The sequence below is a fragment of the Penaeus monodon genome, chromosome 28 (assembly GCF_015228065.2).
Source record: "Penaeus monodon isolate SGIC_2016 chromosome 28, NSTDA_Pmon_1, whole genome shotgun sequence".
In the NCBI taxonomy this organism is placed as follows: domain Eukaryota; kingdom Metazoa; phylum Arthropoda; class Malacostraca; order Decapoda; family Penaeidae; genus Penaeus; species Penaeus monodon.
Genome location: NC_051413.1, coordinates 8,382,510 through 8,384,741, shown reverse-complemented (window position 1 = coordinate 8,384,741; position 2,232 = coordinate 8,382,510). Strand labels below are relative to the sequence as shown.

General features: G+C 53.9%; 1 protein-coding gene across 1 annotated transcript; it reads left to right on the top strand.

Moving 5' to 3' along the window:
- The first annotated feature begins 129 nt into the window (after positions 1 to 129).
- Positions 130 to 1,919, top strand: LOC119591358 (extensin-like). Its single transcript, XM_037940097.1, has 3 exons — positions 130 to 238; positions 428 to 844; positions 981 to 1,919. Exons 1-3 carry the CDS (start codon positions 205 to 207, stop codon positions 1,694 to 1,696), a joined length of 1,167 nt encoding a protein of 388 aa, XP_037796025.1. The 5' UTR covers positions 130 to 204; the 3' UTR covers positions 1,697 to 1,919.
- The last annotated feature ends 313 nt before the right edge of the window (positions 1,920 to 2,232 follow it).

Sequence of the window (2,232 nt, the reverse complement as noted above, 5' to 3'; positions counted from 1 at the left end):
CTCCAAAGAAAAATCCCATTCCGTTAGACTGCAGTCATTACTGACCTTCCCTCGACCGTCGGGATTCCCCGGGAGCGGCGAGGAGCAGGCGGGATGGGCTTCTCAACGCTATAAAGAGCAGGCAGTAATGGAGGAAGACGCAGTTGCAACCGCAGCTTCATCCACTGAAGACGGCGAAATACGCTTGTGAACTTTGACTGTGAGATGCTGTTAAAAGAGATAGCTCTTGTACTGCTTGGTAAGCGTAATTATTTTATTGCTCATTTCAGAAGCTGATGTCTTATTTTAAAGTCAGCTCCGTCCTGAATTATATGAATTGTGTCTGTTGTTTTAAAACAAGTAAGAACAATATTGCCCTCGATTAAAAGTAGGACATGTCATGTCAGTGTATGATTATATTCTATTTTCTTTTTCATTTTTTCTCCAGGCGTGTGGACCGCCTCGGCCGACCTAGACCTCGGCAGCTTCGTAGCTGGACGCCCCACTAACCATGGGGTTCCGGGCGCCCAGACCTTCGGAGGTGTGCTCTCCTTTCAGCGGCCGCAAGTAGACCCACGACCCCCGAGCTTCCAGCAGCCGCAGGTGGACCCACGGCCTCCTGTCTTCAGCCGATACGTGCGATCCGCCAGCCAGCCACGCCCACAAATGCAGCCAACACCACCTCCTGGATATCAACCGCGCCCGCCGGTGCAGCCGACCCCTCCCCCAGGCCACATCCCCGCCCAGACGCTGCCGGATGAGCTTTCGCAAGACAAGTCAGCGCAACTGCCGCCGAAGAGCGAGCTGCTGAAGTCTTTTCCTCGGCCGGGGAGACCGCACCCGCTCCCCGGGACTCTCCTGCAAGGTACGCAGAATCGGTCGCTTGCCTTTTTATGATCCGCCAGGCGTAGGTCGTGTTTCGTTCGCCTGTGTAGAAGTTACCATTCCTGACATCGTGCCTTCCACTTATTTGCAAACTAAGTCCAAACCTCTCCCTTCAGGCAGCGACGGAGACCAGAAGACGGCGCGGTTCAACAGACCCACTCGCCCAGGAGGCATTCCTGGCGCAGGTGTCGGTCGCCCCGAGCCCCTGCCTGGCCCCCTGCCCCAGTGGCCCCAGACGCTCCCCGCGCCCTTGCCCGGGACGCCCGTCGTCCTCCCGGGAATCCTACCAGTGATCCCAGAGACCTTGCCGGCCACGCTCCCGGAGGAAAAGGCCGCATCCCTACCGCCCAAGTCTCAGCTCACCAAGCCGGCCTCTCACCCTCAGCCCCTTCCAGCTGCCCTCCCTCAGGGCGTCCAGACCCTGCCCGCTGTGCTTCCAGGCCGCCCTCAGACGCTCCCAGCTGACCTGACGGAGGGGAAGACCTCCCCCCTGCCCCCTAAGTCAGAGCTCACCAAGCCGGCCTCTCGCCCTCACCAGACCGAAGACAACGATGGTTTCGCCCCCCTTCCAACGGGCCCTCAGGTCCAGCCCAGACCGCCTCCCCGGGACCTTACCAAACCCGCCCCCCGACCACCTCGCCCGCAGGTGCAGCCCACGCACCCGTCAGGCTTTCAGCCCGCGCAGACCTTGCCAGTGGAGCTTCCATCAGACAAAACAGCGCAGCTTCCTCCCAAATCGGAGCTTCTGAAGCCCGCCTCCCGACCGCCTCGCCCTCAGGTGGACCCAAAACCCACCCCGGGACAACTCACCAAGCCAACCACTCAACCCTAGAGCTTCAAGATGCGTCCCGTAAAGTCAGCAGCATGCCGTTACCAAGCAACAGATTGATAAACGTCTTTAAAGAAAAATATTGTCTGCCACAGCAGATGAATCACATTTTTTATCCAGTCATAAATTACTTAATTGAATATGAAATGCAAATATTGTCACACTTTTACTGTTATTGTGTTTATATAGAATATAAAATTATGATAAACAAACGTGTTGATATTGATTTAGAAATTCTGTCCCCATCAACTGACATGTTCGAACTCTTCGTCCCAGTAGCATTTGCACACCCGCTCGATTCTGCCTCTCAGCCCTTGGTCCAGGATTTTTAGTAGGCACAAGGGGCAATGTAATAATTATAGGATTGATTTTATAATAAAAGATAATCAACAAAATGTGTGGGGCACCGGAAAATAGGAGGCAGGGTGTCCCAATACATTGTTAATCTACAAATTATATTCATAGATTGATCGATAGTACCACGATGGCATTTAATAACACCTAAATAATTCTTGTAATATGAGAATAACTTATCACTG

Excerpts from the sequence above, each read along its gene's own strand:
- LOC119591358 (XM_037940097.1), top strand. The coding sequence starts at position 205 with ATGCTGTTAAAAGAGATAGCTCTTGTACTGCTTG. Across the intron at positions 239-427 it reads GATAGCTCTTGTACTGCTTG|GCGTGTGGACCGCCTCGGCC; the intron begins GTAAGCGTAATT and ends TTTTTTCTCCAG. Across the intron at positions 845-980 it reads CCCCGGGACTCTCCTGCAAG|GCAGCGACGGAGACCAGAAG; the intron begins GTACGCAGAATC and ends CTCTCCCTTCAG.